This window comes from Medicago truncatula, chromosome 3, assembly GCF_003473485.1.
Source record: "Medicago truncatula cultivar Jemalong A17 chromosome 3, MtrunA17r5.0-ANR, whole genome shotgun sequence".
Taxonomy (NCBI): Eukaryota; Viridiplantae; Streptophyta; class Magnoliopsida; order Fabales; family Fabaceae; genus Medicago; species Medicago truncatula.
This window is the reverse complement of record NC_053044.1, coordinates 28,436,880-28,458,376: the sequence shown is the minus strand read 5'-3', so window position 1 is coordinate 28,458,376 and position 21,497 is coordinate 28,436,880. Positions and strand designations below refer to the sequence as shown.

Below are 21,497 nucleotides of genomic sequence, written 5' to 3'. Positions count from 1 at the left end.
CACTTGAAATCAAATCTACGGAGAAGCTCAACAAGGTTGATGTTTGGGAAAGATATTTACTTATGGCTGTTTAGATTGGTTTAATTTGAACTCATCTACTAAATAAGTACTTGTGAGACTTTTTGAGTGAACTTATGAAAAGAGTTTATGACATGTGCATAAGAATTTTTAGCTTAATTTCATAAACTCTCAAAAATAGCTTATGAAAATAGATCATATAGTTTATACGAAAATAGATGGACTTTATTTGATCTTTTATTATAGAAATAGCTTATGCATAAGTGTTTTTCATGAATGATGCTTATGTTATAAGCTTCAAATTATACAAAGTGCTATAATCTAAAGACAATGATATTGAGAAGCAGCAGATAACACAGAGCTTGATCCCTTAACTAAAATGTTTGTGTTGTGATTTACATGTTGTTTAAACTCCAAGAATATTAATTTAAGATTTTCTAAGTTATTATTTTGAAGATCTCTATTTTTAATTTGTTAAAGATGATAAAAGTTGATGAAGATGGATATGATATAGTTTCTATTTTGAAAATCTCTTTTTTAATTTGTTAAAGATGATAAAAGTTGATGAAGTTGGATATGATAGAGAAGATGAAGAACCTAAGATTTTTAATAAAACCCGATTAAAAAAATAATTTGCTTATTTTGACTTCATAATTAGATGATTAGAGTTGTTAAATGGGTTGTCTCAGCCTAATTGGAGTGGGCCGACCTGTTTGCTAAATGGGCCACCAAAATTAAATGAAAATTACTCTTCTCACTTATGAAATTGTTCATTTTCTTATATTAGTGACAATAAACTGCCACTCAACATTTTTCAATGGCAGTTAACTGTTGCTGACACTTTTAAGATCAGTTCAATCACTTTTTAAGTCGGTTCAACCGATCTTAAAAGTGTCAGTGGCAGCCGCTGAAAAATGATGAGCGACAGTTAACTGTCGTCTGTCGCTGATATAAGAAAATGAACAATTTAATAAATAAGAAGAGTAATTTTCAAATTATACTCAACATAAACATTAATGGGCTATGCGGCCTGTTGGATCAGCCCGAACCATATTTGAATAATTCAATTTTTATTTTAAGAAAGAGATGTGATGTACATCAGATCTACTATTTTTTCACACACACCAAAATGATAAATGGAAGAAATTATTTTTCGCAAGACTATATTTACTAAAAAAATGTGTCTTTCATGTAAATTTTAAAATTTGATTGACAATGAATGAACCAATATTATGTTCATATGCAATTCAATGCAAATACATACCACACAAATTAACACCCATCTAGTAGACCACATTCCTTTACGAAAAAAATGAAGACTGCCGCTAAATTGATTTCCTTATATGTAACAATTTGACAAAAATTTTGAATTCAAACATATATATATATATATATATATATATATATATATATATATATATATATATATATATATATGTTGATACATTAAAAACATATAGACTAATTGAAACAATGACGTGACAATAACATTCAGTGAAGACAAGAACTCATTAGAAGACGTGAACGATGATTTCAACTCTTTCTTTCTCTCTCTCTCTCTCACACACACACACATACACAAGTTCTCTAACTCCCATTGAATGACAACCTTTTCTCTCTCTTTTTTCGTGGGTTCTCTCACAAGAACAAGAAGAATTGATATCACACACAAATGATCAATGGTTAAGTAAGTGAATAAGAGATGGACTTAGAGTTTTTTATTTTTATATTGATCCATTTATTTTTTATACATATCAATCAAAAACTATTTTGCAAACAAAAGAATATTTTTATACAAGTGAGTTCGATCCAACTATTTTTAAATATAATAACCTAGATGATAATTCACATTAACAACTACATAAGTGAATTAGACACAAACATCATTTAACTCAAAATTTTGTTATTAAATTTATGAATTCTCTCAGATAGGAGCTCTTACCAACACTTGCTACACAACATTATTATCATGTGTGCATGAGCCACATGATATAATTACTACTAAACATGTCTTTATCATATTTTTTCTATTTTAATCATATTTTGTATATGTCATGCAGACACTAAACCCAAAAGCTCATAAGTAATTACTTTTAGTTAGTCTTTTTTTTTTTTTATTGTATTATATTTAGTTAGTCTAGTTTCATGGCTGTATTATACACTGCCAGATGCATGAATTTAGTTGAGTAAAATAATGGATTTTATAGGAAAGCATCTCCACGTGTCAAAACAAGAACCAGTACAGATAATAAAAAATCTTCCACAACACAAAATCTTGAAACTGTTACATGTAACAGTAAACACAAACTGAAGAGAAAGAAGACACAATGAGTAGCAGAGCTCTACTCTTCTCTTTCTCTCCACCATCACCTTCTTCTTCTTCTTCTTCTTCTTCTTCACCACAATCACGTACCAGAACTCTCTTTAACCATTCACCTTATCCGTTTCCATTGCACCTGCTGTGTCACCGGAGGGGAAGAGGGAAGGTGTGGGCAGATGTTAAGTCTGAGAAACATGGGCCAGAAGCCTCAAGTAAGTATCAAGATCTTGCAGTTCATAAGAAAGTAGTAAGTGGTTTGGATGGTGTTGATGTTGAGGAAGAAGTGACTGAGTCTTCATCTTGGTGGGAAGTTTTTCCTAAGAGATGGGTTATTGTTATTCTTTGCTTCTCTGCTTTTCTTCTGTGTAACATGGACAGAGTGAGTATGCCACTTTTTCAACCTCTTGTATGAATTTATTTAAATTACAAAAAAAGTTGGATATTGGATTGGAAAATCAAAATACCGACACGAATACCAGACACAATACTGACACGTAACGTAGATACGCATACACGAATACTAGACACAATACTGACACGTAACGTAGATACACTTACTAATTTAGGAAAATCAAAATGATTGAATATAATTATATGTTTCGGTGCCGGATTCTAACACTCATATGTGTCAGACACCAAAGACACCTTCAATCAGAAGTGTTACCTATCTGGTACATTAGCAACTAACTAACTTTATAGCTAACTGAACAAACTATAACAACCAACTAACCAACTCAGTAAGTTATAATACTCTCTCAAACCATGCACATTTAATTTTTACCTGGTCTAGCTTATTTCCTTAAGTGCTCTAGGATAACAGATGAAAACAGCTTATAGGGAAAGAGTTTGGCTTTATTTTATCTTGTATTATAGAATTAGCTACAAAATAAGTTGTTTATCCAAATAGGGCCTAAAGCCTAGTTTAGATTAGTTTTTAACTTATAAAAGTTTCTAATTAGTGATAAGCATTTCATTCTTATTAACTAAGAGGAAAAAAACACTTTTATAAGCTTGCAAGCAGTCTAAGTTAGAGAGTTTTTGAAAAAGTTCAGGTAGAGAACAAGGTTACATAGCAGTCATGATTCACATCCTTCATATTACGGTAAAGTTGCAGTCGCAAGACATAAAAAACCTTAATGTTTTGGAAATAACTGTGGTCAAGAAACTGTTTTTGAAATACTAGCGAACAAGTTAATTTCAAATTATAAAAAACTTGTTTCTTAGAAGATTGATGGCTATGTATTCATAGGGTCCAATACTCCAATGAATTGCAGTGAGAGAGAGAACAGATGGTTGAGTTTGAAAACCTTAGATTAGTATTGTAGTGGAGTCTTCAGCTAGCTCTGGCTCTTAGAAACTTTGCTCTTTTCACATTTACAGGTAAATATGAGCATTGCTATACTTCCAATGTCAGCAGAGTACAACTGGAACCCCACCACTGTAGGTTTAGTACAGTCTTCTTTCTTTTGGGGATACCTCCTCACTCAGGTACGTGGTTTCATTTTAATTAGTAACTTTTTGTCTCTTCTCTTAATTTTGAACTACAAGCCATAGCTCTGATGCATCTGTAGATACTTGTTGCAGATTGCTGGTGGAATATGGGCTGACACGGTGGGAGGGAAGCAAGTTTTAGCATTTGGCGTCATTTGGTGGTCCGTTGCCACAATCCTAACTCCCGTAGCTGCCAAACTTGGACTGCCTTTTCTATTAGTTGCCCGTGCATTCATGGGAATTGGTGAGGTGTGTTCTGTTAAAATGTTCTTTGTTGCACCCTATGCTGTCACTGATATTAGTAATGATTTGATTCATATAGTTGGTGATGATACGATATGATGGTAGCTTTTTTTTCCATGTGAAGCTAACTTCTTTTGGATCTTACTAGGGTGTTGCTATGCCGGCCATGAATAATATTCTGTCAAAATGGGTTCCTGTGGCAGAGAGAAGTAGATCATTAGCTCTGGTATACAGTGGCATGTACCTTGGATCGGTCACTGGATTGGCCTTTTCACCTTTCCTAATTCATCAGTATGGATGGCCATCGGTGTTTTACTCCTTTGGTTCTCTAGGAACAGTTTGGTTTTGTATATGGCTTAGTAAGGTTAGAATTCGCATACATAAAAATTATTACCTTCACATAAATGCTTCCTTTACGAAATATATGTAAACGCTTTTTCTCGATAGAAATACTTTTTGTTTCAAATTTGATGCCAGTTTTTTGTGTTTTTTGGGACCTGTAGGCACATAGTTCGCCACTTGATGATCCTGAAATGCGGCCAGAAGAAAAGAAGTTGATTGCTACAAATGGTTTCTCCAAGGAACCTGTGAAGGAAATACCTTGGGGATTAATTTTGTCGAAACCACCGGTCTGGGCCCTGATTGTGTCCCACTTTTGCCACAACTGGGGAACTTTCATTCTTCTTACATGGATGCCAACATACTATAATCAAGTAAGCCTTTTTTTTTTTGGATTGTTTGCTAAGTATGCTGTTTGGTGTGGACGAAGTTAGATTCGTTCTTATATATACTTTTTCTTCTTTTTATGTCTTACATTGCTGTCTATGAATTTCATTCTATGATAAAGTTAACTTTACCTATGCATAAGCAAAAGTACTTTTGGTTGGAACCACAACTTGAAACTATTTCGTTGTTCTTTTATGTATTTTCTGGCTGATGATTTTAGTTTTTACAGTCTAAGGCATTTGTTTCAATAAACTCTTGAAATTACAACAGAAAATTGATATTATTACCTCTTCGTTCTTTCACCTAAAACCTTAGTCTCCCTTTTAGGTTGATTATCTTCTTGTCCATTCTTCTGATTCTATTGTTCAAACTATCATACCTGATAATAGCGTAGGGCTGGCAATGAACCGAACCAACTCGAATATAGTTTGGAACTCGACTCGACAATAAACTTGTTGAACTTGGTTCATGAACCAAATGAGCTGAACTTGAGCTAAAAATTAAGTTCGTTAAATAAATGAGCCGAACTTAAGCTATATGTAACTCGACTCGATTGGTTCATGAGTTGGCTCGATAATATATATATATATAGGTTTGAAAGTGAAAGAATATTGAGTATATTCTCAATTCTAATCATTGAATTTAGTTAGATTTTTGTCTCTCTTATATGCACGAATTTGCTGGTTGGTGGTATGTTCTAATAATAATTTTAAGTTTTTTCTAATTAAATAATAAATTACACACCAACGTAAAAAGAAATATGCCCAACAATAATAAAATAAGAGTAGTCTCATTTAATAATAAATGGTGAAAAAAGTTCTACATTGAAAGTTAACAGCTCATGCATTGTCAATAGTCTAAGCTTTTACACAAGATAAAATAGTCCCACATCGGTGGGTTTGAAACAACAGAGATTAGACCAACTGTATAAAAAGAAGAGTGTGTATACGAACTTCATTGTACCTAAATTATATTTTAGTACCATGCTATTTTAACTTAACAGCGCTGGGTCAAATAATTATATTTTAGTACCAAAATTATAATTTGTTATTTTTGTATTCAGCACAAATTTGTGTTAGAGATCTTTTAATCTATTTTAATATATACTTTCTAAAAGAAAGGTCAAAATATCTAAAAAAATGTTTTTGAAAAAAAAGTTGGCATTTTAATTATTTGATTTGAGCTGACGAGTTGAACCTAATGAGTCGAGTCGAGCTGTTCGTGAACTTTAAACGAGCCGAACTCGAGCTTAACAAAAAGTTCGTATTGAACTCGAGTCGAGTTTTGAGCCGAACCAATTCTTATCGAGTCGAGTTGAGCTCAGACAGGTTCGACTCGACTCGACTCATTTCTAGCCCTATAATAGCATAATCTATTGCTATAAACTAGAAATCATGACATTTATTTACTTGTCAACATTTGATGTTGTTGATTTCTACATGTGGGAATGCTAGCTGATATTAAACATTTTAACCATATTTCTACTTGATTTATTCATCAAGCTTCAATATTGACAACAGATGACATTGTTAAAGTTAACAGAAATTATTTTCAAATATATATCACAGGTGTTGAAGTTCAATCTCACAGAATCTGGACTGTTTTGTGTTTTACCGTGGCTTACTATGGCAATTTCTGCAAATTTTGGTGGTTGGATTGCAGACACTCTTGTGACCCGAGGTGTATCTGTTACAAGGGTCCGCAAGGTATCTCCCTTCAACTTTTTTTCCTTCTCTTTTTTAGTTTTTCTTGTAGCTTATTCTTGTCAAAACAGTTCTTTAGTTCTATGTTCTCTTTGCAGATAATGCAAACAGTTGGGTTTCTTGGCCCTGCTTTCTTCTTAACTCAACTGAGCCACATTGATTCTCCTGTGGTGGCTGTTTTGTGTATGACTTGCAGTCAGGTTTGCTTCTAGTTTTGTATTGGACATATTTCTTATTCTGATAAGGAGTTCTTCGTATAATCATAACATAAAGCCAGTTCTCGTGTGTCTCATCCTTAAATAGTTCTGGCGAAAGTGCTGCTGATAATGTATTTTTCTAAGTCGTGTTGTCAATTGCAAATAGCAGAAAATAATGGTTTATTGAAGCTACTGTACACAACAGTGGTATAGCGCTGATTGCGCTATAGCTGTTATTAGACAACATTTTGTACTAAATAGCGTATCACGAAACAAGAGCGATTTGTTCAAATACTTTTAGGTTATATTACTATAGAACCACCACCGTTACAGCCATTATTTGACAACATAGTCACCGAAGTCAGAGTCTTGTATAATTTTTATCATAGTTTTCAGTTCATACCAGATGCTTCATATTCTTCAACTTTGACAGCAACGTTAATTTTCATTGATAACAGTGTCTTGGAACTTCTCTTTAAGACAGCATTACTATACATTTCTTTTTCGCTTAACATTATCTAAAATTAAAATTAGATAGTGTTTGCTCATCCACTAGTTCCATTGAACTTTCTCGTTCCTCACTTGTTTAAATTTGTCCTGAACAGGGAACTGACGCATTCTCTCAGTCTGGATTATATTCAAACCATCAAGATATAGCCCCTAGATATTCTGTAAGTGGATTCATTGTACCTGGAATTTTCAGTACCGTTGAATTTTATAATTCTAAATTCAGAATAAGAATGCAAAAACAGACAAATTGTTTATAAGATTTCTATATTCATTTGCTATATTTCTTCTCAGGGGATATTGCTCGGTCTATCCAATACCGCTGGAGTACTGGCTGGTGTTCTTGGAACAGCAGCAACAGGTTACATTCTGCAACATGGTAAGTATTTGTTCTTCATATTTATTCTTACTAAATGTTAATGGTCAATTATCTCAGAAACTTAAAATATTACGTGAAGCCGTCAATAATTTTATTATATCTCTTAATGGTGAAGAATGAGTATATATTTCTACTGTCTTAAATCTGAAAAGTATCAATTTGGTATTGATAGTTTGGCAAAGAAGCATTATTCGTTCCACCTAATACTTCAATGAAATCTTATCTTTGGAACAACCGTATGACGCCATTCATTCTCTCTGCTTATTTTCAGGCTCATGGGATGATGTTTTCAAGGTTTCAGTTGGGCTGTATTTGGTCGGAACCGTGGTGTGGAACCTTTTCTCGACCGGTGAAAAGATCATAGACTAACATACTGTTACCGACAATTGATACTTTGTCACACAACACATATAGATACATCTTGAGTACTTTCTCACAGAAGGAGGACTACAAGAAGAGAAAGGGGATCAAATTCCGAAGCAACTGTTTTTATCGGAATTCGTCTGATAAAATGGTAAATTTTGTGGATAGCGCGTTTCATAGATCAGAGGGATGACAAGTGGTCCTTATTGTCCTTGAAAGATGGATTGGATTATATTTATTTAATCCATGATGTATCTATTTGTTTGCTTTTCCCATATTTGGTGGGAAATTCATAGTGATTTCTTAATTTAACATCATATACGTGTAAATATAATTTTCAAACCAAACACATCAATTTTGTGACAATGAATCAAGAAAAGTAGTCTATGCAGTATTGTTTATACAACTTCTTTTGTCTTTCTATTTTCTTATCTGCCTGTTTTACTAGCAGTCTTTGGTCAACTAAGTTGGTAATGTTAGTCTTGCAGAGTGCAGACCAAATGTCATAATGAACCATTGGATGCTTCTATTTGTTTTCTCATGGAATTGGGTTATATTATGGGCCCGTTTGTTACCGATAAAAATATAGCTGATTTTGATATAAAATAATTTAGAGATTATTTTTTAGAGATTATATGAAAAATTATTTGGGTTAAATATGTTTTTGGTCCCTATAAAATAGGGATCTTTCAACTTTAGTCCTTACTTAACTTTAATGGTTCTTTTAGTCCCTAAATATAAAAATCTGCACTCACTATTAGTCCCTCCTCAATTCAAATTTGTTAAATTATCCTTAAACTCTTAAATTTTTGAATGATTTTTTTGAGACAAGTTTAGAACACTATGAAAGGTTCATTTACTAAAATTTAGAATTTTTTAACATGAAACGAATTAAATATGAATTTTTTAAAACGGCAAAAGTTAAAAATAAAATACAAAATTTGGACGTAGAAATCAAATTTTGCGACAATTTTTTGCATAGAAACTTTTAGTAATGTTCTTAACACGTCTGTAAAAAATTATTCAAAAACTCAAGAGTTTAAATATAAATTAAACAAATTTGAATTGAGGAGGGACTAATAGTGAGTGCAGATTTTTATTTTTAGGGACTAAAAGAACCATTAAAATTAATTAAGGACTAAACTTGAAAGACCCCTATTTTATAGGGACAAAAAACATATTTAACCCAAATTATTTTGTTATAAAAAAAAATATTTGGTTTACATATGTGCATATGTAAGCTGGTGGTAATCACAACAAAATAAAGTTTAAAGTCAATGTCAATCATCCAATTATATTTTTCCATGTAAATATTTTAAAAAACTGGTGTGGTAAAAAACAACCCTGTTTCTGAATATTCTAATCTTGTGAGAAATGTAACAGTGTAATTGTTACTGTTGATCAACAAATTTCACCTAAGCATAGGAGTAGGATTGGTAATTTTGGGTTAGTGCAGTCATCTGTGAATTGATGCAAGCAAAGGATTTCAATGAAATCTAATTTTATCTACCAGATAAATTGTGATTTCAATGTTCATTATGCATTATTGGTGTAAACAAGTTTGATACTGACATACAATGAAACTCTGTTGTTTTGTTACATCATTTCCCTTTTATAAGTATGCTGAAATTTATTGTATGTCAAAATACAAAGGGCAATGCTATGTATCCCGAGAGTTTTTTTTTTTTTTTTACTTTTCACGAAAATCTCATGATTTATGGTTAAATATTGAAATCTTGTTTTGATCGGCCGAAAGGGCAATGTGTTTATCATGAGAGTATTTTTCACGAATGTCTCATGATTTACCGTTAACTAGTGAAATAGTGAAATTTTGTTTCTGGTCGGCCGAAAAACACAATAGGTATTGAGTATATAATTTATGTAAAATTGTCAATTACGCAGCTTAGCATGCCTCATGGTCTTATCGTGATATATTTTTGCGATGTTAATCATCTTCCAAATAAGATTTCTTAGTGAATATCAGTAATTTAACCTAATAGTGCATGTCCTTTTATTGGGCTTCTTGTCTTGCTTCTTTATAAAACCAAATATATGGTACTCTATTTTTTTACAATACAAATATATAAGTTTAATAATAGTTTTCGCCCTTTAATTTTCACGAAGTTGCGATTTTGGCCTCCTAAAAAAAAACTACAAATCCGCCCTTTAAGTTTTGCAACTGTAGCAGTTTTGGCCCCCTAGGGCCAATTTTTGGTTAAAAAAAAACGTGGCACCTCACTTAGGCTACCACGTCGTGTAGACCGAGTCAAAATTGATCTTGGGGACCAAAAACTACCACAGATGCAAAACTTAGAGGGCGGTTTTGTATATTTTTTTTAAGGGACTAAAATCGCAACTTTAAAAAAGTTAAAGGGTTAAAACTGCTATTAAGCCAAATATATATTACATTGAAATAGAAACTAAAAAGTAAACAAGGATTTTACAAGTTTAACCGTGATACACTGTCAGCACTATAAAAAATTATATTAATCATTTGTGCGATTTTAGAAGTAATCTACAATATAAACATTTCAAACCATCTCTATTCACGTAGTACACGTGTTAGGTCAAGGTTTTATTGTTATATAATTAGCATGATATTGTGTACAGTTGTTCACATTTTCCTAAACTCTTCACATATAATTCATCAAATATTCATGCGCATCTACTTTTGTTGTTGTAACATCCCAGACTGCTTTTAGGATTGTCGACTAACCTCACAAATCAACACGAGTCTTTTTCAACGTGTTTTGTCCTCACTCGCACGCTTACCGTGAAACTTCCCGGTAGGTCATCCATCATAAGACTACTCCAAGTCAAGCACGCTGAACCGTGGAGTTATTATGGAATGGGCTACCAAAAAGAAGATGCATCTTGTTGATATAGGTAGTACCAAACAATTCTTATAAACATTCCTTTAACCATGCAGTCCCATACCTGCACGGCCTTAGAATCCCTCTCATTCCGATGTGATTCAGTTTTGCCTATAAGCATGCCAGGAGCCTGACCACTCCCCACCCTCATTAGCCTCGGGCGTTACTAACCCATCAAGCGGAGGCGTTACAATTGTCCTATTGAACCCAAACCTTCATGCCTCCCAAAATCAACATAATCTATGAAATTAGTCTAATTAACGAGAATTGGAATATTGTTATTCGTGTGATTCGTTTGTGTTTGCTAAGGGAAGTTTCACGTGACAATCTTCCATTTTCTCTTGACAAGATCCTCATGGATTCCACTGTAAGCATCATATTTTGATATAATTGTAATTTACGTTGATTTTTCATGTCATATGTTAACTTTTTGTAATGTGTGATAGGGCAATAAAACCCACACTACTATGCGTAGGACTTTAATTTATAAGTTTTAAAAAGAACTGAAGGAGGATAACGTATATTCAATGTCTAATTTTGTAGTTGCTTCAAATGGCGGTTCATATAGAACCACCAAACATGAGTATAAACTCAATTTCCTTCCCATAGTTAATACACAAAAATAAAAACCTTCACATTATTAAAAAATAAGTATCATCTTTGGCGAGAAACAAAAATAAGAACCTTCACATTGACATTCAGTTATAATCAATATATAGAATAAACTAGGATCAATTCAGTACTAATGTCATCATAATTATTGACTTCAATTCTAATTAGTTAAGTATTAAGTCTTATAACAATTATGCCATCAAATCATAATGTTGTACTTTAATGCTGATTCATTTCTTCTCAATATAAATATCTTTGTATTTTAGCTAAGCAATCACAATTGTCACTCACAATATTTTTTTTTAAAAAGGATGGTGTTTTTTTTAAAAGGTTTTTAATTTTCAACTAAATATGACCTCAGCATTAATTCAATCATTGACATTACCAATCAAAAGAATCAATGGTGTTTTATAGCAAGGGTTATAAGATTGTGACTTTCAGTGGATTCTGAAAAGCTTGCTAAGACTTTGTCCATTGACATGATTTTGATTGATTCCTATGTGAGTTTTTAATTATTTATGTAATTTTCTTTTCCCAACAATTTTTAAAATACGTTGCACTTCTATGTACACAATTTGTTTTCTAAACCCATGTTTTCTAATTCCACTGAGAGAATTTTTTTAAAAATTATTGGGAAAAAGAAATTACATAAATAATTAAAAACTCACATAGGAATCTATCAAAACAATGTCAATGGAGAAAGTCTTAGCAAACTTTTCAGAATTTACTAAACGCCACAATCCTATAATCCTTGCTATAAAACACAATTGATCCTTTTGATTGGTGATGTCAATGATAGAATCAAATGCAAAGGCTATTTTTAGTTGAAAAGTAAAAACCTTTTAAAAATACACTATGATTTTTAAGAAAAAATATTGTGAGTGACAACTGTGATTGTTTAGCTAAAATACAGAGATATTTATATAGAGAAGAAAAGAATCAGCTTTAAAGTACAACATTATTATTTGATTGCATAATTGATATATGACTCAATAATTTCCTAATTAGAATTGAAGTCAATAATTATGATGACATTAGTACTGAATTGATTCTAGTTTATTTTCTACATTGATTATAACCGAATGTCAATGTGAAGGTTCTTATTTTTGTTTCTCTTTGCCTAAAAGGATACTTATTTTTTAATAATGTTAAGGTTCTTATTTTTGTGTATTAATTCTGTGAGGGAAATTGAGTTTATACTCATGCTTGGTGGTCAGTGGCGGAGCCTTTCATGAGCTGGGGTGGGCCACGACCCACCTGAAAAAAAATAAAAAAATCAACGTTTATAGGTCTATTTTGCGAGATTTTATACAATTTTATGTCTTTTTTAGGTTTCGGTTGATCCAAATTCCCGCAAATTGGTGTAGTGGTCTACCCGAAAAATTTAAATAATTCAATTATAAGTCTAATTTGTGAGACTTTAAACAATTTTTCAATAGTTAATTTTAGTGGCCCACACTGACATTTTTTTCTCTCCGCCGATGTTGGTGGTTCTATATGAGTCGCTATTTGAGACAACTCCAAAATTGAACATCGAATACATGTTATTCTCCTTCAGTTCTTTTTCAAACTTATAAATTAAAGTCCGACAAACAATAGTGTGAGTTTTGTTGCCCTATCACACATGACAAAAAAATTAACATATGACATGAAAAATCCAACGTAAATTACAATAATATCAAAATATGATGCTTACAGTGGATTTCATGAGGATCTTGTCAAGAGAAAAAGGATGGTTGTCACGTGAAATATCCCTTACCAAATATAAACGAATCACACGAACAACAATATTTCAATTCTCGTTAACTAGGCTAATTTCAGTGATTAAGTCGATCTTGGGAGGCATGGAGATTTGGTTTCAATAGGACAACGAAAATAGATGCGCATAAATATTTGATGAATTGTATGTGAAAAGTTTAGGAAAAGGTGAACAATTGTACACAATATCATGTCTATTATATAATAACAATTTTCTACTTCAGGGACTTAATTGTCTTCATATTATGTTGCATTTGGTTTCGGAGAGAATTATGTCTTTGAATTAAGTTGATCTCACAAAATCAATAAGGAAAAACCATGGTCTTAAAAAAATTCTTAAATAGGAATCAATTAGGAGACTAATAATTATTTTTTTGCTGACAAAGGAGACTAAAAATTATTATTAGTGTTAATGCATTTAAAAGATTCGGTTCATATATTGAATGTTGCTAATTTTGAATTGATTTCAATTTAGGAAGGAAATGGAATTTGAAGATACTACAAAATATGAAGTTTGTTCATTGTTTTGATGACAATTGAATGTGGATTATACTCCATCCGTTTCTAAATATAAGTAAAATTGACTTTTTAGATTCATTCATTTAATGATGAATGCGGTTCATAATATGGACAACATTCATCATTAAATGGATGAACCTAAAAAGTCATTTTTGCTTATATTTAAAAATGGAGGGAATATATCGATCTCATATAATTTGAATTTGAATGCAATTAGTCAACTATTTTTGGAGAAAGTTGTAATTTGAGCATGATCATCTCACGTGCCATATATTAGAATGATGACACTAAGAACTGACTGCTACTTTGCATAGCATGAATGATTGTGAGAAAAAGATTTGCTTTGAGACATGACTCATGCACTACTTGAATAGAGATGGTTTGAAATGTTTATGATTGATAGTGTAAACATATTTACTGATTTACACATGATATATATGAAATTAAATTCTCATAAGTTATATAACTATAAATTTGTGTGATGAATGTATTATTGATGAACAACAACATGAATATGAAAGTCCTATGAACTGGACCTCGTATGTAACATAAACAACAAAGTACACTTTAGTTCAACAAACAAACTGTAAACTAAATTTTGACCCACCCTTGACTCAACCAGTAAACAAACTCACCCTCCCCAAAACAACAGTAAATAATAATTTAATAACAACAAGGAAACACAAACAAATTAACATTGGTTATAGTGGTGAAATGATCACACTACCCTTTGTACAGCATATGAGTGATCAGCCATAGACATTTTCCACAATTACGCATTAAAAATATCGATAGTTTTTCGATCTTGATCTGAAAACCATCGATATCTCTAAATCGGTAAATGCGAGTACGATGACCGGGAAATAGAAATTCCTCTCCTATGCAGAGTTGGGTTGCTGAAGCTGACGTGGACACAAGAACACACGTAACCCATACTTCATAAAGAGTGTAAGAGACATTTTTTGTTGAACCTTATGACCGGGAACCGGTAAAAGCCGGTAACGAATCAAAACAGCAGCAGCAACAGATTTCATTTGAAGGTAAGCCAAATCCTTCCCTAAACAAGTCCTCGGTCCAGCATTAAAAGCCACAAACTTATAACCATCTTTTGGTGGTTCAAACCGGGTTTGACCTTCATGAACCGATAACCACCGGTCCGGTTTAAATTCCATGCAATCTTCACCCCATACACTCTTCATTCTTCCAACTGAATATATCGAATATGTCACCGTTGAACCCGCCGGAACCACCGTTCCGTCTGGTAAAACATCGTCGTCGACCGCATATTTGAAATCCTCCGGCACCGAAGGATATAGTCTTAGTGTCTCAGCCAATGCAGCTTTTAGATAAACAAGCTTCTCTGCTTCCTCAAAATCCACGGCTTCCTCCGTCCACCGGCGAGAATCACCACCGCGAGTTTCAGCCAAAACCGCCGTTAACTCTGCTAGAATCTTCTCCTCCACGCTAGGATGATTCATGACAAGCCAGAAAAACCAGCTCAATGCCACTGATGAAGTATCTCTCCCTGCTAGAACAAAATTCAATGCAATGTGTCTCAGTTTCCCGGCGTCAAACGGTTTTCCATTGCCGTCGCGCTTCTTCAAAAAGCGCGATAAAAGATCATCGGATGGGGATTTCTCGCGAGCTGAAACAGCGTCATTCATATAATTTTCAACAATACTTAAACTCTCTCTCAATTTTTTCTCAGCACCAAAATCTAGAAGCTTCTGGATCCTCCAAAAGAATCCGGGGTAAAGTAGTCTTTGCAATGTAGCTTCAGTGGCGTAATCGAAAGAAAGAGAAAAGGGGTTATCTGGAAGATCCGGAGAAAGAGTCTCCGGATCTTTTCCAAAAGTGAGTCCACAAATGTTATCAAAAGTTAACCGTAAAAGAAGGTCTTGTAAATCAACGGTAACTTTTTCTTTTACCGCTTTGTCTAAAATGCACCATAACCGGTTTTTTATGGTTCGGTTCACCCAACGAGCCATGGCTTGACGAAGGGTTCGAGTTGTGAATTCGAGTGCAGCGGTTTTACGTTGAACCAGCCACGTGTCACCATCGCTGTTGAAGATTCCGTGTCCTAAAAGATCATGGAAAGCGGTTTGCCATGTTGGTCCTTTTGGGTAATTATCGAACCGGGTTCGGAGGATATGTTCAATGTTTTTTGGGTGACTTGTGACTGTGTAGAAGCCTTGTTTACGGGCTAAGAATGGGAAAGGAAGGATGCATGTTTGGTAAGTATTTGAACCGCCGGTTCGGTTTAGGTTTGAGGTCATCCAATCGTGAACCCGGTTCCGGTTCATGAAGAGAACCGGGAGGCTGCCGAAAAATGGAAAAACTTTTGGACCGGTTAGGGTTCGAGCAAGTAAATGGAACCATAATAAGTATGCAAATAATGCAGCTGCAAGGGTAAAAAAAAGAGGAAGTGTATTTGTATCAACTTCCACCATCATAATGAAATCTGTGTATGGTACTATAATTATTGTTGTAAGGTTTGTGTGAATTTGTGTTGTGTAGGGAACTTTAAGCAATATATATAATTGGGTTTTGGTTTGAAGTTTAAGGAGAGATGATTGATGTTTATATATGGAGAGGATAGGATGGGATTTAGGAAAGGTTGTTGGGAATTTTTTGGCCTTACATAGTCTGATTAGTCTCTGTTTGGTTGATTAGAAGTGGTACGTGTGATACTAAACAAAGTAAAGACATCCATGCATGCACTTTTTATTTCTATTTCTGTTTTTAGTCATTAGTTTCTGCAGACTACAAGTCAAACACAAAATCTATTACACTGTTTTGTTTGAAATGACTAATCAAGTTTCTTGTGGGATATCCATTTGTTATTTTCAACACAATTATTATCCATCTCATAAGTGTTTTTTTATTAGGGGATCTCGTAAGTTTGTACTCCTCCGTCCTAAATTATAAAAAAAAATAAATTATTTTTCTTTGTTCCAAATTATAAGCAAAAAAGGTCAAACTTTTATCATATTTAATTATGTTTTTTCAAAATATCATATTTTTAATAGGAAAATTAAACGCAAAGTGCATTCAATTTGTTCTCTTTTTTATTTTCTCTATAATCAACTATCACCGAAAATTGTTTTTTCATCTTTCTATAAAACTTATTTTAAAGATAACACAAAAAACTATGTTACAAACTACTATGTTTTAGTTTTCTTAATAAGTGTGATTATTTTTTTTGCTTATAATATGGGACGGAAGGAGTATTATTTTTCTATCTAAATTAATTACATGTCATTTTTTATTATATTAATTACTTTTTTCAATAATATATCTTTATTTTTTATAGCTCAACTCACTTTAATTATTCTAGTGTCCGTTTATAGGTATGATGGATGTTTCTTAAACTGTTCAAGACAAAGGACTAATGATGTAATATAGAAGACTAGTTCAAGACAAAATAAACTTATTTTGCAAATGAAAGATTTATTGTTAATTTTCGAGAGTATTTGAATTTTTATGTGGCACTAGGAAATAAAAAGTGTTATCCCTCTCCAAAATAAATTAAAGTTATTGTTTTTGAAGTATAAAAATAAATAAAATAGGGGTATACGTTACACTTCATATAATATAAATGATGATAATGACTCTTGTTACCCTTCATTACTCATCTAATTATATCATTATTCCTAATTTATATTCCTAACCAAACCATAAAACTTAAAAAATAAAACAAATATATCTATGTGTGTAAGCAAGTAAAAAAAAAAAAAAGGTACACACATAACCACTAACTACTTTAGCCTCTTTGATGACCAATTAATAAACTTGGCAAACTCCTTTGTTTTGATTTGATTCTTGCGAAGAACAGTACAAGTGTAAAGTGTAAGACAAAGAGTAGTTAGAGAAGGTATACCCGAAAGAGAAAATGGGTTTGCTGAAAAAATTGGAAATAACTTGAAATGAATTTGTAGTGTTTCGTGTGAGAAAAATTAGTATCAACAGAAAGACTTTACTAGCTTGTTATAGCTCTATGGAGTGGAAAGCTGGAAAAGTATGAAGAAAATAACTGATGACAAAAGCACATGAGAAAAATCTCATTTATCCCCTCTTTTCCTTCATAGATTATGCCAATCCATTATTTATGTTTTTCCCCTTTTTTTCTCTTCCGAAAACTTGCACATTATTTTTTAGTCAAACGGTTTGTTTGAAACAAATGTTATATCGGATGGGTCAAATATGACGTCCTTCATAGCCAGGCGATTAAGGATGCATCGGTAGTGACTCGGTGAAATAAGACCAGTTTTTGGAACAAAATGGTTGGCACAAAGGAAATGTGGGACATGATCTGAATTAGGGCCCTATGGAAATAATCTCGTGAAGTGCTCCAAAGCTCATGCCTAAAAATAAAAATAAACAAATATTTCATCATTACATTTATATACATCAACACATCTATATACAAACACAATTATATCAACACATTTATAATACGATATACAACATGTTAAATTACTACCTCAAGTAGACACAAGTATCCGCTGATGGAGTCATTGCCAGGGTCGGTAGCCTCAGAAAGCCGGTGGTAGAGATTAGCTAGTGTCATCCCACCCCATGACCATTCATGTACCCTGCTCAAACTCTGCATTCCTTCAAGACATACCACTTTAATGTGTTTATTTCTCTTATCAGAGCAAATGGTGCATCAGACCAAGTACAACATAAAGCCCTCAAGCAACAATCCCGTATGTTATCTCTTTCCGCCTCCTCCTCATAATTTGTTGGCCCCTCAAACTCATTGGCCTAACTAATGTACTTCTCGTATAACTTCCTCAGCCAGGGAATACCGATAATGCCACCCCAGTGTGAGCATGTCTCAACAATCACCTCCTCCTCAGTTACACCAAACGAAGCCGTCACAGACTCAACACCGTACTCGATCTTAAGTACTTTGATTGCTATGTTTCACCAGCTTCCCTATGATAGGGATGTGTAGAAGAGTACATGTCACATCTTCGACTGTGACAATCATCTCCCCAACATGTAAATTGAAATTGTTGGTCTCCTTATGCCAATTCTATCTCACAATGTGGTCATAAGGGCACCACTGATGGTAACAAAACCTAATATGGAGCTTTTGGTGCCCCATGATGTTCAGGCTCCTCCTCATTGTGTGGCTCCTTAAGCTGTTGAGGCTGCTCGTAGTGCTCCTCAACAACGTGGTAGTACTTCTCCTCCTCATAGGCTTGGGTAGGGTTCAATATCTGGGATGCACCAGTCCAGGACATCCCCTATGTGCCACGCCTACGTCTGCATCCCCTTTTAGTAATTGGGTTTGCAACCTGCCTCTCACTATGTGCACTGGAGGTCATCGTCTCCTTGATAAGTCTCTGCCTCTTTGGCATGTCAAACATAACTACACAACATAAAACAATGAAAAATCAATCAACAATTCATTGAGACATTTTATCAAACACTTGGAGTTCAACAAATATATTATGAGTTCATTGTGTTATTTCAATCTCTAAACTACCACATTGCACTCAAACTTACTCTAATTAATATTCAAAGTCCTATTTCTAAGTATTTGATCAATAACTACCAAGAAAAATTACAATTTCACAATTTTAAATAAAAAAATAAAATCTAACATTTGAAACAAAAAGACCAATGCAAAAGGATTTTGAACACTTACTTGTAGTTGAGGTTGAAGTTGAACTTGATTTGCTTGAAGTTGAAGAAATTCTTGCTCGAAGGGAGAAAAGACACTTTTCTTTTACTTTTGAAACTATGGCAAAACTGTTGCTGCTGTTATGGAATAAACCAGAACTTAGGGGAAGTTAACTGTTGTATGATCATTTAACGAGCGATATTTAACTGCCCTTGGCAACGAGTAGCAATTAACTGTCGTTGGTGGTATTAGTGTATTTTTAGGGTGAGAATGAGAAATATCTTAAATAAGAACATCAATTTATGTTTGGTGGTCTGACTACCATTATAGGTTTGTTTTTAATATTTTAGCATTATTTGCTAAGTGACTTTAAGTGAGGCATTTCTCTCATGCTTTTTTTTTTACATAAACAAAATCAACTCATTTATTTTATAAGCGGCTCCCGACAGCTTCTAGAGGAATCGAATCACACCGGTATGAGAGGGATTCTGAGGTCGTGTAGGTATGGGACTATATGGTTGAAGGAACGCTTATAAGAATTTTTTGGTACTACCTATATCAACAAGATGCATCTTCTTTTTGGTAGCCCATTCCATAAGAACTCCACAGTTAAGCGTGTAAGCGTGTGAGTGAGGACAAAACACGCTGAAAAGACTCGTGTTGGTTTGTAGGGTCAGTCGACAATGCTTAAAGTCGTATGAGATGTTACAAATGGTATCAGAGCAGACCTTTCCCAGTACGGTGTGGTTCGGGGATGAACCAAGCGAAAGCTGGTGGGCATGTAACACCCAAGGCTGACGAGGGCGGGGAGTGGTCGCCGGTGCACAAAGCAGGACAATTAGAGGAAGGCTTATAAGAATTGTTTGGTACTATATGGTTGAAGGAAGGATTATAAGAATGAGACTACATGGTTGAAGGAAGACTTATAAGAATTGTTTGGTACTATCTTTATCAACAAGATGCATCTTCTTTTTGGTAGCCCATTCCATAAGAACTCCACAGTTAAGCGTGCTTGACTTGGAGTAGTCTTTGGATTGGTGACCTATCGGGAAGTTTTTTGGTAAGCATGCGAGTGAGGACAAAACACGCTGAAAAGACTCGTGTTGGTTTGTATGGTCGGTCGGCAATGGTTAAAGTCGTCTGGGATGTTACAAATCATGTAACACCCACAGTTGACGAGGGTATGGGAGTGATCTCCGGTGCACAAGGCACGACAATGAGCAGCTCCCGACAGCTTATAGAGGAACCAAATCACATTGGAATGAGAGGGATCCTGAGGCCATGTAGGTATGAGACTACATGGTTGAAGGAAGGTTTATAAGAATTGTTTGGTACTACCTATATCAACAAGATGCATTTTCTTTTTGGTAGCCCATTCCATAAGAACTCAACAATTAAGCGTGCTTGACTTGGAGTAGTCTTATGATGGGTGCCCTACTGGGAAGTTTCCCGGTAAGCGTGCGAGTGAGATCAAAACACGCTGGAAAGACTCGTGTTGGTTTGTAGGGTCAGTCTACAATGCATAAAGTCGTTTAGGATGTTACAAATGGTATCAGAGCAGACCTTTTCAAGTACGGTGTAGTTCGGGGACGAACCAAGCGGAAGCTGGTGGGCATGCAACACCCACAGCTGACGAGGGAAAGGGAGTGATAGCCGGTGCACAAGGCACGACAATGAGCGGCTCCCGACATCTTATAGAGGAACCAAATCACATCGGAAGGAGAGGGATCCTGAGGTCGTGTAGGTATGGGACTACATGGTTGAAGGAAGGCTTATAAGAATTATTTGGTACTACCTATATCAACAAGATACATCTTCTTTTTGGTAGCCCATTCAATAAGAACTCCACAGTTATGCGTGCTTGACTTGGAGTAGTCTTATGATGGGTGACCTATCAGGAAGTTTTCCGGTAAGCGAGCGAGTGAGGACAAAACACGTTGGAAAGACTAGTGTTGGTTTGTAGGGTCAGTCGACAATGCTTAAAGTCGTTTGAGATGTTACAACACATTTTCAATACAAAATGACCTATAATCATGGAGTTAGCAACTAGCATACGACAATAATGCTATTGTTAAATAGTTTTGTAACAAAACTTATCTTATTTGTAATAATCTAAGGGATGTTTTACAAGTATTTACAGTAGCTATGAAGAA

General features: G+C 34.0%; 2 protein-coding genes and 1 long non-coding RNA gene across 3 annotated transcripts; 1 reads left to right on the top strand and 2 right to left on the bottom strand.

Moving 5' to 3' along the window:
* The first annotated feature begins 2,285 nt into the window (after positions 1-2,285).
* Positions 2,286-8,353, top strand: LOC25490824 (sodium-dependent phosphate transport protein 1, chloroplastic). The gene is made up of 10 exons (XM_013604726.3): positions 2,286-2,717; positions 3,719-3,826; positions 3,923-4,078; positions 4,221-4,436; positions 4,576-4,785; positions 6,367-6,504; positions 6,600-6,701; positions 7,304-7,369; positions 7,500-7,584; positions 7,856-8,353. The coding sequence occupies exons 1-10, from the start codon at positions 2,346-2,348 to the stop codon at positions 7,951-7,953; spliced, it is 1,551 nt and encodes a 516-aa protein (XP_013460180.1). The 5' UTR covers positions 2,286-2,345; the 3' UTR covers positions 7,954-8,353.
* A 5,817-nt stretch (positions 8,354-14,170) lies between these two features.
* LOC25490822 (cytochrome P450 86A1) lies at positions 14,171-16,257 on the bottom strand. Its single transcript, XM_024780040.2, has one exon. It carries the CDS (start codon positions 16,160-16,162, stop codon positions 14,588-14,590), a length of 1,575 nt encoding a protein of 524 aa, XP_024635808.1. The 5' UTR covers positions 16,163-16,257; the 3' UTR covers positions 14,171-14,587.
* Positions 16,258-17,466: 1,209 nt separating this feature from the next.
* Positions 17,467-19,648, bottom strand: LOC112420352 (uncharacterized). Its single transcript, XR_003010361.2, has 3 exons — positions 19,369-19,648; positions 18,193-19,089; positions 17,467-18,073 (listed from the first exon to the last, which is right to left on the bottom strand). It is a non-coding gene; the product is annotated as an uncharacterized lncRNA (long non-coding RNA).
* Between the last annotated feature and the right edge of the window lie 1,849 nt (positions 19,649-21,497).

Bases quoted from the DNA above. Each gene is read 5' to 3' on its own strand.
- LOC25490822 (XM_024780040.2), bottom strand. From the start codon at position 16,162: ATGATGGTGGAAGTTGATACAAATACACTTCCTCTTTTTTTTACCCTT.
- LOC25490824 (XM_013604726.3), top strand. From the start codon at position 2,346: ATGAGTAGCAGAGCTCTACTCTTCTCTTTCTCTCCACCATCACCTTCT. The intron at 3,827-3,922 runs GTACGTGGTTTC...TACTTGTTGCAG, and splicing joins GGGGATACCTCCTCACTCAG to ATTGCTGGTGGAATATGGGC. The intron at 6,505-6,599 runs GTATCTCCCTTC...TTCTCTTTGCAG, and splicing joins CTGTTACAAGGGTCCGCAAG to ATAATGCAAACAGTTGGGTT.